The following is a 15,918-nucleotide window of genomic DNA, read 5'->3' as shown; positions in this document are numbered from 1 at the left end:
CAATCTCAAGATGCAATGTTTTGAAAGAAGGGAATTAAAAAGTTGTCTGCTTGGTCCCCTTGTGGATTTTAACAAAAAAAATGACACGTCTAATGCACATAATAAAAAGTAAAGTGTAACTTTAGTCAGTATTTACGGATTTTTCTCAAGGCCCTGTACTCGATTTTGTTCCCACGTCTTGCCCCAGTTCTGACTCTATTGTATCAGCAGCTCTTGATTTTACAATAAGCCTGCTGTGCGCCGTCTGCAACGGATTATAAAGCATTTCAGGAAGTGTGTGTTAGCATGCTAGTTGCTCTGGTCTCTGAAAGTTGTGAAATGTGCTCATAAACTCATCGCGGTGAATAATTACAATGCCCTGAATGCGTAGAGTATATGAGGAATAATTTGTAAACCACTGTAAACCACTTAAGCTACTTCTGTTTTTCACATTTTTAAGACTGTAAAAATCTGAAATGGTGCCTTGAGTTGTAGTATTCATAGTGCGGTAATAGCAGTAGCAATAGGTAAAATCAGAGAAAAAAGTTGACGTTTTCCAAAGATGGCGGCTGCAAGATGTGGCGGCTCGACAGGTGCTGCTGCTCCTGACCTAAATCCACCTAGGAATCCGTTTGATTTCATTAAATTTGGATATCCCACTCTTTTTCACTGACAAGTTTTCAGAATTGCTTTATTTTTTCATGTGAATTTTCCATGACTCTACACCACTCTACATGTGTAGAATTGATCAGACTTTTACGGCTAAATATGAAATGTTAACTCTTTCCATTCACCTTATGGTTTGGTGTTATAGTTTTTTAACATTCAAAATACTGTCAGTGTATTTATTGTCGTCTCTTTTAAACAAAAGGCGCATACATTCGGAAATAATCATAATAGTCTAATGAGAACTTAACAGAATGCTGGAGTTGGGTGAAAGAGATACTAAAATTCCATGACTTTTCCAGGATTTCCATGATCATGGGAACCCTGGTTATAGAGCATCATTGCCTCCTCTACAAAAAACCCCCCACAAAAACTCAGGAATTTCTATATTCATTAAACGTGGCAATGTACATGTTTGCGCTGATTGTTACCCAAATGTTTAGAAACTGGATGCCCCTGGATTAGAGGAACTAGTATGTTGTCTACAATCACGTGCTGGATGAAGGGAAAGCTTTTGAATCATGCATTTACCGACGATCGAGGACGACTTCGCTTCGGGTAAGGTCACTGAAAACGGAGCAGTGGAATATTTTTGTGTGCTTTTCTACTGCTTTGTGGAGACGTGCACTTCAATCCCAGACCCATGGAGTCACCGAGGCGAGGTTGCTTGTTGATTTTAAAAAAAAATATACACACACTAAACTTTTACTCAAGTTGTAATTTTGTCAAACACTTCAACTGCGATTTGTGCATTGATATTTCGAAGTAACTGTATTCATAAGGCTAAAGTATAGTTACGGATTACATGTTCTGCAGTTAAATTTATAACACCATAACACCCACAATGGCAGTTTTGAGCTTTTGCCTCATTCTACAGCCCGACTTTCCCAGTGGTACACACCTTTTCGTACCTAATAACCTAATAACAGGTACTACATATAGTTACCTTTAGTTTCCTCCTGGCGTTGAACCTCTTGAGGCAGTCCACGGTCTCCTGTCTGTGCATACTGGAGGCCACAGTGGAGCGTTGCTGTGGACATATTTAACAGAATATATGAGATTGTGCCGTTGGTAGATAAAACGCGTACGTTGTCTCATAAAACGGGGAAGCGTACGCAGATCCAGGGGTGCTTGAGCGCGTCCGTGGCAGTCACTCTCTTGGCTGGGTGAATGGTGAGCATCTTGTTGATCAGATCTTTTGCCTCGGATGTTACTGTGTCCCACTCCGGAGAAGGAAACTGGGACAAAAAAATGTAATTAGTTAATATCATATCTAAAAAAATAGGAATCAAGTGTATGTATATTGTTATTGTTGTTATTAGTGATGATGATAATAACAATATATATATATTTTTTATTTATTTTTCTCTTCTCTCTTCTACCCATTTCCCCATCTTCACTGAATATGGATCTTTGACTTGTTGCATTGTTCGGAAATATGTGAATGTGCGTGTGTGTGTGTGTGTGACTTGGACTGTTTTTCTTTTTTTTGTTTATATGTTGACCTATGTTAATGTGGTCAATTGGTCATTTTTATCTGAAAATTAATACAAATATTTGGAAAAAAAATGTAATTAGTTAAGTTAAGAGACATACGTGTATTTTTGACAGATTTGGCAGATATTCTAACCAGGGCTGCAACAATTAAGAGTCTAATCAGGACTAGTAGACTATAAAAATATTTTGTATATAATCGTATTTTGATCATCATAATCATTATACATATATATATATATATATATATATATATATATATATATATATATATATATATATAATATATATGTATGGACTATATAGGCTCTAAAACACTCTTATAACAAAGACAGCAACATTCCAAAATGATTAAACATGATCAATAATGCATTTTAGTTATAAATATTCTGTTTAAAAGCCTCCAGTCACTAGATTTTATAGTCATACATACTCATACACACATAATGCAAAATATTCTGAGCTGTACACTGCATAAACATGGCTGAAGGAGTTTTATTTCACTGGTGTTTGTTTCTTAACCCTCCCACACAGCTAACCAACATTCATTTCCAAGGGTCCATATCATTCTTGCTCTAATTTTCTAATCTATGTCGTATTGTTGTTTCCTCATCATAAACAGACCTAGTGTTGTGTTTTGTTTCATTCACGCATGCTTAATTCACAAATCATGAATATTTAGCCAGAGCTCTTCTCTCAAACACTAAACACCCTGTGATCTCATGTGGAACTTGTGTTTTTAAACTCCACACACCTTCACTAGAATCATTTTCATAGTTTTAGAACCTGGAATTTCCAAACTCTACTAAACAGAAAGTAAAAAGTAGCTGTTAACTTTAAAACTACCAGTACTTACTCTAGCATATGTGAATGAAACAAAACAACTCCAAGAGCGTTTTTGATGAGGTAACAACACGGCTTCTAATTCTAACCTGGCTTAAAGCTCACAAGAGTCAGTTTTGTGTAGTATAAAATATTTAAAGCCCCAGACACATGAACTGACTTCCCAGACATACAAGTGGTCATACCGGCTTGTCAAATTATGATCTTGTCAGACCTCAGAAGCTGAGCAGGGCCAGGTCTGGTTAGTATTTGGATGGGAGACCGCTGGGAATTCCAGGTGCCACAGTGGGGCAGCAGTTGTCGTGTCCTTGAAAACTGTCTGTGTGTGAGTGTTGGTGGTGATCAGAGGGGCCGATGGTACAGAATAGTAGCTCACTACCACCGAGTATAAACTGAATGAATAATGCTCTGTAAAGTGCTCTGGGTGCTGTGAAAGGTGTTATAAAAATTCAGTGATTAATTAATTGATCCACTGTGTGTAAAATCCCTCAGTCGTCCAGGTACAATCCTTGGCAAAAGGAGAAATTCAATCTGTCAACTGGACAAAAGTTTATTTGGTCAAATACATTTCGTAGCTCATCCAAGCTGCTTCTTCAGTTCTAGTCAGACGCTGGTGAATACTTCCTTATATCTGTCTAAAGGGAGGAGCTAACTACAATGAAACTACTCTGGAACTAAGGTACTTGTTTACAGTTTCTGTTTCTTAGCTAGGCCTATTCAACTGTACTGAGTGTGGGGTCTTATTAGCAGAATCATTCAGACCTAATATGACCCCACACTCAGTGCAAGTTCAATAGTCTTGGATGAGCTGTGACCAAATAAACTTTTGTCCAGTCCATAATTGATCCATTTAAAAAGTTTATTGTAAGTAACTGAACAGATCTTTATGTTAAGCCAAGATGACCACTGACATGTTTTGGGTCGAATAAAGAACAAAATCTGGTTGTCATAATAATATTATTCTGACTAGACAGTTGATAAGATATAACATTATACACTCACGTCATAGGCTCCTGCTTTGATCTGCTGGTAGAGCTTGTGCTGGTCCTCGTCCCAGAAAGGAGGGTACCCCACTAAGAGGATGTACAGGATCACACCTACAAACACAGACAAACAGGAATGGACTCACATCAGGACAGTCATTGGACACAATAATAGGCACATCTGCCCTAATGTCTGTATTCAACAATCAATACTTTTCAGCTCATGTCGTCAACATTTCCTGGAGGTGTGAAGCTAACTGCGGGCACTGCTCTGTCTGAAGCTTGGGCCTGTGGCTGAGCAGTGGACAGAATCATACTGCGAACTGTTAGGGCTGGGTATCATTCAGAAGTTACCAATTCAATACATATCTCGATAGATAGGCCACGATACGATCCATATCTCGATACATAGGCCACGATACGATACATATCTTGATACATAGGCCATGATACAATTCATATATCTCGATACATGGCCACGATATGATACATATCTTGATACATGGCCACGATATGATACATACGCCACGATACAATCCATATCTCTATACATAGGCCACGATACGATACATATCTCGATACATGGCCACGATACGATTCATATCTCGATACATGGGCCACGATACGATACATATCTCGATACATGGCCACGATACGATTCATATCTCGATACATAGGCCACGATACAATACATATCTCGATACATGGCCACGATATGATACATAGGCCACGATACGATCCATATCTCGATACATGGCCACAATACGATACATATCTCAATATAGTAAGCTTACAATTCAATACAATATATTTCAATTCAGTTCGATATGGTTCAATAATAAATAAAGGCTAAATCATGTCTGTGATACTAAAAGTCTTTGTCAAACCACTTCTTATGCAAAGTTCATATGAAACACAAACATTTTAATCATCAAAAAAGTGAAAATGTTAAAAGTGTCGCATAAACAAGTTTCCTTCCTCTGAACAAGCAACAAAACTGTAGTGCTGTGACAAAGTAATTTAGTAAAATACACCAAAAAAATACAGCAACCCACAATATCGATACATTAAACGATTAAACCATTTTTGCACACCCCTAGTGACCGTAAGGATGACTCAAACAGGACCCGGGACAGATTGCTAGATTACTCAAACATGCTTGGATGACATTTTTATATTCCTAATTTTTTGGATTATATATATAGAGAGGGAAACATTGTCCAAACTGAACAAACCCGTGCATGACAGTGGAGATACGCTGTGTCCTGATTGCTGCGTTTGATCAGCTGTCTGGCAAAGATGAAAGATGGCACACACACGCACACACACACACACACACACACGAGCTGGCATCCTCTGTGTACCCAGGCTCACACACACTAGCCTAGCACAAACAGGTGTGTGTGTGTGCATGTGTGTGTGTGTCTGTGCATGCATGTGAGCGCGCACGTGGACAGACCCAGGTGGCCCTCTCCATTAGCAGGGAGGAGAATGTGCATCAGCGCTGATTAATTCAACAGCCCAAGTGTTCAAGACCACTCCACCGAGAATGTACCGAGGATCCTGGCTCTGTGTGCAACTGTATACAGCACAAGGAGGTTTAGAGGATATAAAATTCACTATAAATGGGTGTGTTTTATTAAAGTTGTCAAAAATATGAGCCTAGAAAGTAGTGTCAGAAGTTGTATGAGGACTAGGGCTGTGCAAAAATATTGAAATATCGATATATCGTACTGTTTAATTTGATGATACAGTATCGATATTTTGCCAAGAGTAATTTTTGGTATATTTTACTAAATGATTTTGTGTAAGAGGTACAATTGTGTTGACATTTTCACTTTTTTGATGATAAAATGGGTCTTTTTCATATTAACTTTGCACAAACTTAGTAGACTTTCAGCATCACAGCCATAATTTAGCCGTTTTTTCCAATGAAATTGATTTGAAATATATCATACTGAATCGAAAAACATATCATATTGTGGCCTATGTATTAAGGTATGTATCGTATCGGCAACTTCTTAATGACACCCAGCACAAATGATTACATGTTGAAATTAAACAAGACTACGCTATTATTCAGATATCGGATTTTAAGTTTAGGAGATGTAGACAGACTAATAATGAATAGTTACTCAAACACGTGTGAATGAAACAAAACAACTCCAGGTAGGTTTTTGAGGAGCATTATAACATGGCTTTAAGCTCATAAGAGTCAATTTTGCATAATATGGTAACTTTAATATGTCATGATATTCTGTAACATGAAGCTTTTTCCTCCAAAGTTTGAACTCTGATCCAGTCCAGTATTATTATTTATTAGAAAGCCATTCATCCATTTTCTTCTGCTTATCTGAGGCCGGGTTGTGGAGGCAGTAGCCTAAGCAGGGACTCCCAGACTTCCTTCACCCCAGACACGTCCTCCAGCTCCTCTGGGGGGGACCCTGAGGTGTTCCCAGGCCAGCCCAGAGACATAGTCCCTCCAGCATTTCCTGGGTCTTTCCCCGTGGCCTCCTTCCGGCGGGACATGCCCAGAACATTTCCTGAGCTAGACGTCCAGGAGGCATCCGGAACAGATGCCCGAGTCACCTCAACTGGCTCCTCTCGACGTGGAGGAGCAGCGGCTCTACTCCAAGCTCCTCACCCTATCTCTAAGGGAGCACCCAGTCTCCCTGTGGAGGAAACTCATTTCGATCGCTTGTATCTGCGATCTCGTCCTTTCGGTCATTACCCAGAGCTCATGACCATCGGTGAGGGGAGGAACATAGACTGACCGGTAAATCGAGAACTTCACCTTTCGACTCATTTCCCTCTTCACCACAACGGTCCGATACAGCGACCGCATCACTGCAGCAATCCACCTGTCGATCTCACGCTCCATCCTCCCCTCACTCGTGAACAAGTCCCCGAGATACTTGAACTCTTCCACTTGAGGCAGGGACTCTCCACCCACCTCAGTTATAAACCCCAGCCCCAGCACTATTACATCAATGCTTATATTCATTTATAAGGGTGTAATAAAAATGGCCATGTATATTAAGCTTTTCCTTAGTGTCAAAGCAGAGTTGAATATTTTATTACTGTGACAAGACTAGTTTGAGTAAGTGTGTTATGATGACAGAACTTCCTCCTTGAAAAATGATCCGCACGACTGAAAATTAAATGTGTTTAAATGCGCCTCAAATGGAATAAATGCGTTTTGTTGAAAAGTAGAATTGGATCTGATACACAGAACATGAACTATGGTAATTTGACTGAAGTGGCTGCCGGTAGTACTGTCAGACTGAATCATAGCACTATAATTATGGAGAGGAGCTGCCCAGAACAACATAATGGCAGGATGGCAGTGGTCTCGTACAAGAGCTGCTATACTGGAGATGGAGTATTTCTGTGCTTTTATTTCTGAAAATGTATTAGTAATGTACAGAATAGTTATATTTAGTCCAAGTAGAGAGCATTATAAAAACCCCGTGGCAGATGTTGCACAAGTTGTAAAGCCAGGCGTACACTGTGCTGTGATTTTCGGCCCTTTTTGAGACGATTTTTGGACGACTTTTGGCTTAATCGTGTTTCGTGCTTCGTGTAGTAAACACGGAGAAAATCGTAGGTCGCAAGAATATCAAACCTATTTGAAATCCAATCGCCTCTCGTCAGAGTTTCGCACTGTTGAAGTAGTTCGTATAGTTTGAGAACATGAATCGTGAGCTGTGAACTTTGAAACCCTGTGATTTGAACCGCTGGGGCTGAGTGAAACGATCGTAAATATCGCACAGTGCATGTCCTGTGTCTCTGAACATACAGACCTGATGAGCAAGTAGTCTTTATTTTGACTTAAAGAGCCCATATTACGCTATTTTCTGATTTATGTTATAATGTTTCCTCATCACAAACATACCTGGAATTGTGTTTTGTTTCATTCACACATGTTTAACACACAAACCCTGCATATTTAGCCTGAATTCTTCTTTCAAAAATGAAAATTGTGTTTTTAAATGCCATATACCTTCAATAGAATTATTTGGCAATTCCAAGTCTTAAATTATCCAATCTCGCCAGAACAAAAAGTAAAGGGTAGCTTTAAACTAGAAAACTACCACTTCATGACATCACAAGGCGGAAGTTACAAACTCATAATAAAAGATTACTCCATGAAGTGTGTGAATGAAACAAACCACAACTCCAGTTATGTTTTTGATGAGGTAACAACATTAAAACATTTCTTAAAGCTCACAGGAGGCCATTTTGCGCAATAAAGGACCTTTAAGCTACTAAAAGTTAAAGCAACAGATGACATGTAACCTGCCTGATTCTGAGGAAATTATGAAACCTGTACCGTATTTTTTGGGCTATAAGGCACACTGGATTATAAGGTGCATTAAGCAAAACAAATGGACGACACTTGAGACTGATCCCTACCACAGGCGTCCACGATTCATTTGCAGATCGTGGTGTAATTCGCTTGTCTTGGTGAATGTGTATTATGAATGTGAATGTGGGTGGATAATTTAAGTTTGTTTTTTATTTCCTGCGAGAAGGATTCAAATATACATTGAGTAATAATATGTTTAATGCAGATTTGCGCACATTTGTTTACATTTTACAGAAACGAAACTTAAAACCTCACGGCTAATTTGCATAGACTAAGTGCTGAAAATACATCTCGCTCCTTGTGCGCTGGTGTGGTCAGCTTCTGTCAAATTCCACGAGGCTCCTGATTACAGTAGCTGTAATGCTCTGGCAATCCATCAAGCTGTACGGCTTCGTAGTTTACCAAAGTCGTACTAAAACATTTGGACAGATTTTTGAGCGCCGTGTACCACATAAAATCGGTTCAAGGTCAGTAAACACAACCAGAATTAATACATAAGGCGCACTGGATTATAAGGCGCATTGTTAATTTTTGAGAAAATTTAAGGATTTTAAGTGTGCCTTATAATCTAAAAAATACAGTAAATAAAAATTATGAAATGCAAAAATGAGTAATAAATGAATGAATGAGAAATGTAAAAAAAATGAGTTAGTAAGTTAAAACCATATTTGGGAACATTTTCCATGAAGATAGATGTGTTTGTTTTATGACATACTTTTAAGATTATAAACTAAATTGCAATTTGAAGGATTGGAATAAAGAATAAAAAGAGAAATGGACTACAGATGTTCCCATGCATCCAATCTCTTCTTCACTCCTGCACATGTCAATATAAAGTTCCATTTGTACTGTATGTAGACGTCGCTGCTGGTACTATGTGACTGCGAGGGCTCTCTGATGTCTCCTCTTTGATTCTGTCTGTCCAATGAGCGCTCCAGCAGTGACATTTGTGCCTCTAAAAATACCCCTCCTCCTCCTCCAGCATGTCTTACCACAGGCCCACATGTCCACTGGCTTTCCATACGGGTCCTTCCTCAACACCTCTGGAGACAGGTATCCCGGGGTCCCAGCGAAACCTGCAACACAAAAAAACATCTTCAACCATCAAACACGACATGTCAGTTTGATTTATTTAGTCAGTAGGCATACGTGTAATTTTTCTGACTGATTTAAATGTATGTTTTTTATTTTATATTAGACTATTTCTTATTACGTATTTGGATAAAGTGCAATTTTGATGGATATTTTGCTTATGATGCTTAGAAACGATAAACAAACTAAACAGATTAATATTCCAGATTGTTCTCAATTTTTAAAACATCTTAACTTGTTCCTTACTTTTTTCTTTTCCCCAAAAGTTTAAGTCAAATCTAAGGAACTAACATCTTTATGTAAAAATACTAGAAACACTGCCAGTACAAGTTAGTACAAGGAGCAGACACATGTATTACAACCAAGTACAATCCTCAATCAGTAGATCTTTTTTGTCATCCGAAGAGTTAAAAAACAAACAGGAAAACACTCATTTAAATATAAAGCTCCTTCTGATTTGAACAATCTTCCTTCATCAATTCGTACAATAACTTCAGTCCCTTCGTTTAAAAATGCGCTTGTTCAATATTTACAGAACCAGTGTAATAGTTTTTGATCATTTTGTTGAATTTTTGTTGTTCATCTTGTTGTGATTATCTTTGAACTCTGTTTTGTTTTTTTGCTTTTTTTTTCCCTCAAACTTATTTTATTATATGTCAAACAGTCAAGTGTGAGTGAGTGAGTGTGTGTGAGTGTGTGTGGTTGTGTTGATTTTGTTGTTTTCATGCTTTTTTGAATTTATGTATCCTACTGTCTGCCCTACTGTATCTGTCTTTTGTTGTTGTGAGGACCCCTCGAAAACGAGATGGCAAGACATCTCAAGGGGCTTATTCCCAAAATAAATAAATTCTACTATATCCGCGAAGTACAAGCGAGTAAAGTATTAAAGATTTTGTAGTAAAGATTTACCTGAGGACATACCCATTCCATACAGTAATAGTGATAAATAACCTTGTGAATTTTTATATTTTGTTGAAAACTCGAGCAGATAACTGGACTTACCAAACCATGCCTGCTGGTCTCCTTGAACTTCTATGGCCAGGCCGAAATCTGCCAGTTTGACCGCCGCCCCCTTCAGTTTACTGGCCAGGAGGAGATTCTCAGGCTGGTGATGAAAAAAATAACAAATTAATTACAATTTAAATGTTGAACGACGGTATCCCCAGGTTTGACTACCCCAAATTAAAACTTTTTAAGACCACTTCAATGAAAATTAAGACCAACATCACACCCATTATGCGGGCGAAAAACACCAGATCCAGTTCTGATAATGACCATTATTCACTACTTTAAATAACAAATAATACTTTAAATGTAAAATCTCATTCAGAACTAATTTTATAGTCATATGCATTGCTTGTAAAATGGCCAAAAAAATCATTTATAACATTCTAACAAGACAAACTAAGTATTGTTTGCGCATTCAGATTATGTGATTTCACGTTTTTTTTTCTCCTCCCTCCGTTTTCCTCCCTCCGTTACAGCCCAGTTGAGTATACAAGGAAATAGGCTATTGAAATTTAAGACCTTTGTGAAAAAATAAGACTTGGACAACATACTTTTAAACTTTTAAAGGCCTTAGTTTAGGAACATGAAATTTAAGACCTTTTTAAGGCTGCCCTGTGAACTCTATATTCACTTGTAAATGTAAACCAAGTGAGTTCAGTTTTAAAAAGGTTAATTGGTGATGTCAACAGCCCCAGAAATCTTTAGAGAGACAACCTTACTCACAATATGAATGTATGTTTTTCATGGTCATTTTAAGTGACAGCTGCAACTGAATAAATGCAATACCATGTTATGGAAAATTGATAACATTTACTTGGAGAGAGGAAGGTGACGGATTTCCCAATAGGAAAGTTACACAGTGCACCTTTAAACATCAAAGTTGTCAAAATAAAACCAACTGTAAAGCACTTCTCGTCTGCCTCTCTGTTGAATTAAACCCTACAGCTAAAGATGGAAACAGCTGTAAAGAAGAGCAGCCACACTTCTCTCTACACTTCCACACACTGACAGGGTCACTGGTTCTCACTTTATACCATCTGTAGACCATCACTGTGTTTGAAAGAATGTGAGGGAACGAAAGGCCAAGAAAATGACACCAACATGAAACTTTCAAAACAAAATTTGTGTGTGAACATAAAAAGTCATAATGTTTTTCAATTGCTATTTACACATTTACACATATACATACATACAATGTAGTGCAGGTTTATTACCGTATTTTCCGAGCTATTACACTCGCTCTTAAGCATCAAAAAACGACTGCGCCTTGCAATCCAGAGCGCCCCATACATGAATCCACTCGGGTGTCCCAGCACGACTTCAGTAAACTACAAAGCCGCACCACCCACAGCGCACGCAAACACACACGGAGCAGACAGCGACCGCACAGCGAAAAACAACCACAGCCACACTCATCACTCCACGCCGACGAGGAACGGAACGGAAGCAATGTGCCACTTCTAGACACAACTGAACAACTGAGTCACTGCGAACACGCCGACAATCCAAGCGGTCCCAGACAGCACCCTCCCTACACGCCACAACTGAACAAAGCCCAGAGTCACCGTGAACGCGCCAAAACAAAGTCCCACTCACCCATCCAACTGCTGTGTTTGCTTTAAAGTCCAGTGCGGTTTATTTTTGAAAAAAGTTTGAAAATAGACCATTTAATGACAGTGTGTCTTATAATCCAGAGCATCTAATAGCCCGAAAAATACGGTACATGTATTAGATCACAACTTAGTCATCCTGAAACAAAGCTTGGGAAAAGTTGACTTCATATTATCATGTTTGTACCACTTATAGCCTTTGATGTGAAATGTCACTTAAATGAATCATTCAGAGGAAAATTCATGAATGTTTATCCATATTAACGAGCACTAACTTCCCAAAGAGAGGCACAAACTTGAGATGTTTTATTTTTTATTGTGTGGAAGACTTGTGGAAGAGAGACAGATGGTGAAAGTCCTCTCATTACTGGGGGAGTTTGCAGAGCTGGAGCTCCAGACAGTGAGAAAACCCTCTGCTGATTTGGCAAAGATGCTCAGATATTACTCTGCCGCTGTGCCTTTGGGCCATGCACCCTTCTGTCACCACAACAACTCACCAAATCAAAATTGAAATTTTACACCAACGCAATTTCCGGACAGTGTTCCAAAGCGTGGAGATATGCAAATTCAATACTGACTGTGTGTATTTATGATAAGAACGCTGCAAATAGAGATGACGACATTTGACACTGACAAAGGTGATTACAAAGTCCAGTTAAAGATGCTCTGTGTAACTTTTCTTATATCTGTTTAATTTAAAAAATATCAGTGGGGTGGCAGTAGCTCAGTTGTTAAGAGCGTTTGACCAATGATCAGGTTGGTGGTGCGATTCCAGCTTCCACAGATGAATGCTGTTGCCGTGTCCTTGGGCAAGACACTTAACCCACCTTGCCCCCAGTGTCTGTGTTCACTGGTGTATGAGTGTGTGAGTGTGTGAATGGCTTTCTGAGTGCCTTGAAGATAGAAAAGCACTATATAAAAATGTGTCCATTTACCCTTTACCAATATAATATATATAAGTTTAATACTAACATACTAGACAAAGCAACATCTCCATGGAAACAAAGTGGCTGGCTGTCCATCAGAAAACTTACACAGAGTACCTTTAAGCCGTGTTCAGACCAAACGCGAATAGTGCAAACAAATCACATCAAACGCAGCTGGTTTGCCGCTTGACTTTTTTGAGTCATTCACTTCATTCGCGCGTCCTGGTCGCTCGAGTTTGGGAATTTGGTCGCGTGAGTAAATCCGCTCTATTCGCTACAGAAGGAACAAGTGTGGCTGTGCAGTGTCCTCTACATCTGCTGTTTTCATTTGGAAAAATGGTAGACTTGGACTACATCGAGTGGGCTGACCAGACCGGGACCAGACCGGGACCAAGATCGGGACTAAGACCGGGACCAGACCGCAACCAGACTGGTTTGGTCCTGGTTTGGTCCTGGTTTGGTCCTGGTTTGGTCCTGGTTTGGTCCTGGTTTGGTCCTGGTTTGGTCCTGGTTTGGTCCTGGTTTGGTCCTGGTTTGGTCCTAGTTTGGTCCTGGTTTGGTCCTGGTTTGGTCCTGGTTTGGTCCTGGTTTCAGCCTGTAGTTTAAAAACGCACTTCCTGTATTATGACATGAAACCACAAGGTGGAACGGAGTGTTTTCTGGTTGAGGGAAGAACTCAGTCTAAATATGCTGGATTTGTGTGTTAAACAATTGAATGAAACAAACTCCACAACAACTCCAGGTCTGTTTGTGATGAGGAAACATTATAACATAGATCAGAAAACTGCAGGTTTACTCAAATGTGAATTTAGATAAATACAACTCTACAGATGTTTTTGGATTAGAACACATTATAATACAAAAACAACCTGTCAAACTCAAAAATTTCAACTTTCTTAACAACTTTTCTTACTTCTATATACACCCACTCCTCCTACTCACCAGTTGTTACTATTACACACATGCAAATACAGCCGAGCATTCAAAGCAGTGCACAGAAATAGAAGCACAAAACATCCTGGTTTCGTCGGCCAATCAGATCGCACACACGGTTCACAGGGCACGGTGCGACAGAGACCAAGACGGATGTTCTCTGCTCACTGTCCGGTAATGGCCGTAATTGGATTGGGCCCAATACAGAGAGCCATAAAGTAGATAAAATTACTCGAGCGTCGCAGGGTTTGAACGCAGACCGGACGCCCACTACTGTACAATCTGGTAGTAGTTAGATTTGTAGTAGTCTCGAGTGAGCTTAAAGAGCCCGTCATGTCATGTGGTAATACGGATTTTTAAACGCCACGTGCTTTCACTCAAACCGTTTGGAGGATTTTAGCCTTGGAATTGTCAATTTCTTCGGAACAAAAGGTGAAAACGGTAGCTGTCAAGTCAAAAACTACAACTACATGATGTCGTGAGGTGGAACAGAGCACTTTGGAGATGTAGTAATGGTTTTTTATTCGGTCATTTTGCAGCACTACGAAACAAAACAAAACAAAACATAGACTACAACCACAGGGATCATGACTGAAAGAGTTTAGGCTGAAGTAAAAAGTACTTATAAAGCCAAACCCTGTTAAACCACGACAGAATTTTCAAAGAGAAAAAAAAAAGCAGCATATGAACAGCAAGTTTGTGTTTACAATTGTGGTGGGGTTCTTCCAAAAAAAACTCAGGCTTAGGCAGGAAATGCTTTTCGGTGATTTATTGTGCTCTCCAACAGTGCAAAAGGTGCCAAACGTGAGTGGATAAATATTTACAGTGGTGGTGTGAAAAACAAAAATGACAAAAGTTTTTTGGTGGACTTCCCTTTAAGTCCGGCAAAGTTTCTCTCTCGCTCTCTCACTCACGCTCTGGTCTCTGTCGCTCGTTCGCTCTGGCTCACTCCACCCAAGTTACCTCCACTGCAACCTGGTCGCAACTCCCCACAGAGCTGGAGAGCGCACCTTTATATTCCCGGTTTGCCCCTCCCACATTACATAATTTCCCCCCAATAATCATGATTTCGCCGTTTCTACAATCAAACGGCCTATGTTTTATAGCACGATGGTTATATACCCGTAATAGCTTGCGCCCAGAATGAACAGGTCTTAAATACAACGTCTGAGAGACAGACAATACATTTAATTGCCCATGCAAATTAGTTGTTGCACACCTGATTCCCGGAACCCACGCAACGACCGGATTTAAACTCCCAGCGCGGATGTGTCCGGGTTTGCCAGTACACACCACGGAAGGAGGGCGAAGGCGGGCGGGCTTAAGTGAAATGTCTGGATTGGCGTGCTTTAGATTAATTGAATAAAGCGCTTCCAAGTGTGCACCCTTAGTCGCGGAAAGACACGCAGGAGATGTTGGGAGAAATTTTATTGTAAAACAGTGATTTTGGTAGGAACTGGTACGGCGAGCGGTGCGCAATAACTACGGAAACGGGTGCGCGCATCTTCACGTTGCTCTCCCCCAGGACGGCGTTCTTAGGGACGAGCCTGCTCCGTCACATCATCCTCCCCTCTGGAAGGTTTGGCACTGTGGGGCAACCTTGAAAGGTAGTCCGCAACATTTACTGTTGTCCTTTCCTGCCCTGCACAGACGTTCAGAAATAATCATAATAGCATAATGAGAACTTAACAGAACGATGTAGTTGTGTGAAAGACTTGCTAAAATTCAATGACTTTAACAAAACTTTGATTGAATTTACAAAATTTCATGACTATTCCAGGCCTGAAAAATGACATTTTCAATTTCCATGACTTTTCCAGGATTTCCATGACCGTGGGAACCCTGTCAGTATTGCCATAAAAGCAGTGAGGACCCAGACAGACAGAGAACACGAAAACTCCACACAGAAAGGCAAATAAGGTCTGGGAATTGAACCCCAAAGCTACTTGAGGTGAGGCTGGAATGCAAATCACTATGCCTCCCAAAAGTTCAGAACTACTTACAAACTGTACCTG

At 39.8% G+C, this 15,918-nt stretch overlaps 1 protein-coding gene across 3 annotated transcripts in view; it reads right to left on the bottom strand.

Annotated features, from left to right (window-relative positions):
* Positions 1–15,918, bottom strand: part of LOC110158726 (calcium/calmodulin-dependent protein kinase type II delta chain) — a 177,370-nt gene that overhangs the window by 40,993 nt on the left and 120,459 nt on the right. For all 3 annotated transcript variants that reach the window (XM_055156699.1, XM_055156700.1, XM_055156701.1), the window contains 5 exons: positions 10,429–10,531; positions 9,327–9,410; positions 3,985–4,079; positions 1,761–1,883; positions 1,592–1,675 (listed from right to left, as the gene is read on the bottom strand). In XM_055156699.1, the coding sequence (XP_055012674.1) occupies positions 1,592–1,675; positions 1,761–1,883; positions 3,985–4,079; positions 9,327–9,410; positions 10,429–10,531 (489 nt within the window). The remainder of the gene's footprint in view (positions 1–1,591; positions 1,676–1,760; positions 1,884–3,984; positions 4,080–9,326; positions 9,411–10,428; positions 10,532–15,918) is intronic.

Source organism: Boleophthalmus pectinirostris, unplaced genomic scaffold, assembly GCF_026225935.1.
Source record: "Boleophthalmus pectinirostris isolate CB_2022bp ecotype Guang Dong unplaced genomic scaffold, ASM2622593v1 HiC_scaffold_20, whole genome shotgun sequence".
NCBI lineage: Eukaryota > Metazoa > Chordata > Actinopteri > Gobiiformes > Gobiidae > Boleophthalmus > Boleophthalmus pectinirostris.
The sequence above is the reverse complement of the archived record's forward strand: the minus strand, read 5'-3'. Positions and strand labels throughout refer to the sequence as shown.